This window comes from Perkinsus marinus, assembly GCF_000006405.1.
Source record: "Perkinsus marinus ATCC 50983 genomic scaffold scf_1104296959766, whole genome shotgun sequence".
NCBI lineage: Eukaryota > Perkinsozoa > Perkinsida > Perkinsidae > Perkinsus > Perkinsus marinus.
The window spans coordinates 302-1217 of record NW_003206282.1 but is presented as its reverse complement, the minus strand read 5'-3'; the positions used below and the strand labels follow the sequence as shown (position 1 = coordinate 1217).

The following is a 916-nucleotide window of genomic DNA, read 5'->3' as shown; positions in this document are numbered from 1 at the left end:
GCCGCGCGTGAGGTGTCCTTGAGCATGTTCGTCGGAGTCAGATTGATACGCATGAGTACCGAAGACACCGTACGCAGGAGCGGACTGTCCCGCTGAGCGTTTTCCGGAGTGTCACCAGCGTAAGTGGAACCGTCATGAGATAACCACACCGGGAAAAATTTATTGCCATCATGCGAGTCGTAGATCTGGACCACTAGTGAGCCATGAGCGACAGTATCGTCATTGTCAGTTTCGGGCCGAAACTTTCGGCCATGACCTTTCCGATAGCATCAGCACCACACGACAGCCTGGCAAGAATAACCTGACCAGGTTTTATCGAAGTGAAGGGGATCTCGGTTTCAACGGCCATAGTTGGACGGTCTCTTTCTACAAAGGCATGCCTGGATTCCAGATGACAGGCAGAAACGCTGACAGAGTGACCAGGTGGGCTGCCTAGTGGGTGTAACCTAGTCACGAAACCAGCCAACGATCCAAGGTAGCAGAAGGGACCATCTTCAGTATGGACGCCACTGACCAATCTGACCGTTCCTTCAACGGGTCGAGACTCAGGACGGCGCCACACCACGAGCTCACCATCTTTCAGTGGACGACCTGGCCGAGACGCAGAGGCTCGAAGGCAGTCCCGAACGTGGGCTTGAAGAGTGGAGATTCGAGCCGCGCCCACCGAGCTCTTGAGAACTTCCCTGAGGGCCTCTGGTACCTCAGCAGATGTAGCTAATGTTTCAAGATCTCCGATGTGGACGATGGGCGTATTGTTTGTGATGGCAGATAGGACCGATGCAGAAGGAGTACGGATTTGCGTGCCAAACATGAGCTCCGCCGCCGAATGGCCAGAGACTCGCTTTTGGGAGTTGATCGACAACTGGACAAAAGGTAAGGCTTGATCCCATGGCAGTTTGGTTGTCGGGAGGACGCG

At 54.6% G+C, this 916-nt stretch overlaps 1 protein-coding gene across 1 annotated transcript; it reads right to left on the bottom strand.

The window, feature by feature from the left end:
• Positions 1–193: 193 nt before the first annotated feature.
• Pmar_PMAR026180 (hypothetical protein) lies at positions 194–349 on the bottom strand (the record flags this gene model as incomplete). Its single annotated transcript, XM_002773000.1, has 1 exon — positions 194–349. One exon carries the CDS (start codon positions 347–349, stop codon positions 194–196), a length of 156 nt encoding a protein of 51 aa, XP_002773046.1.
• Positions 350–916: the final 567 nt, after the last annotated feature.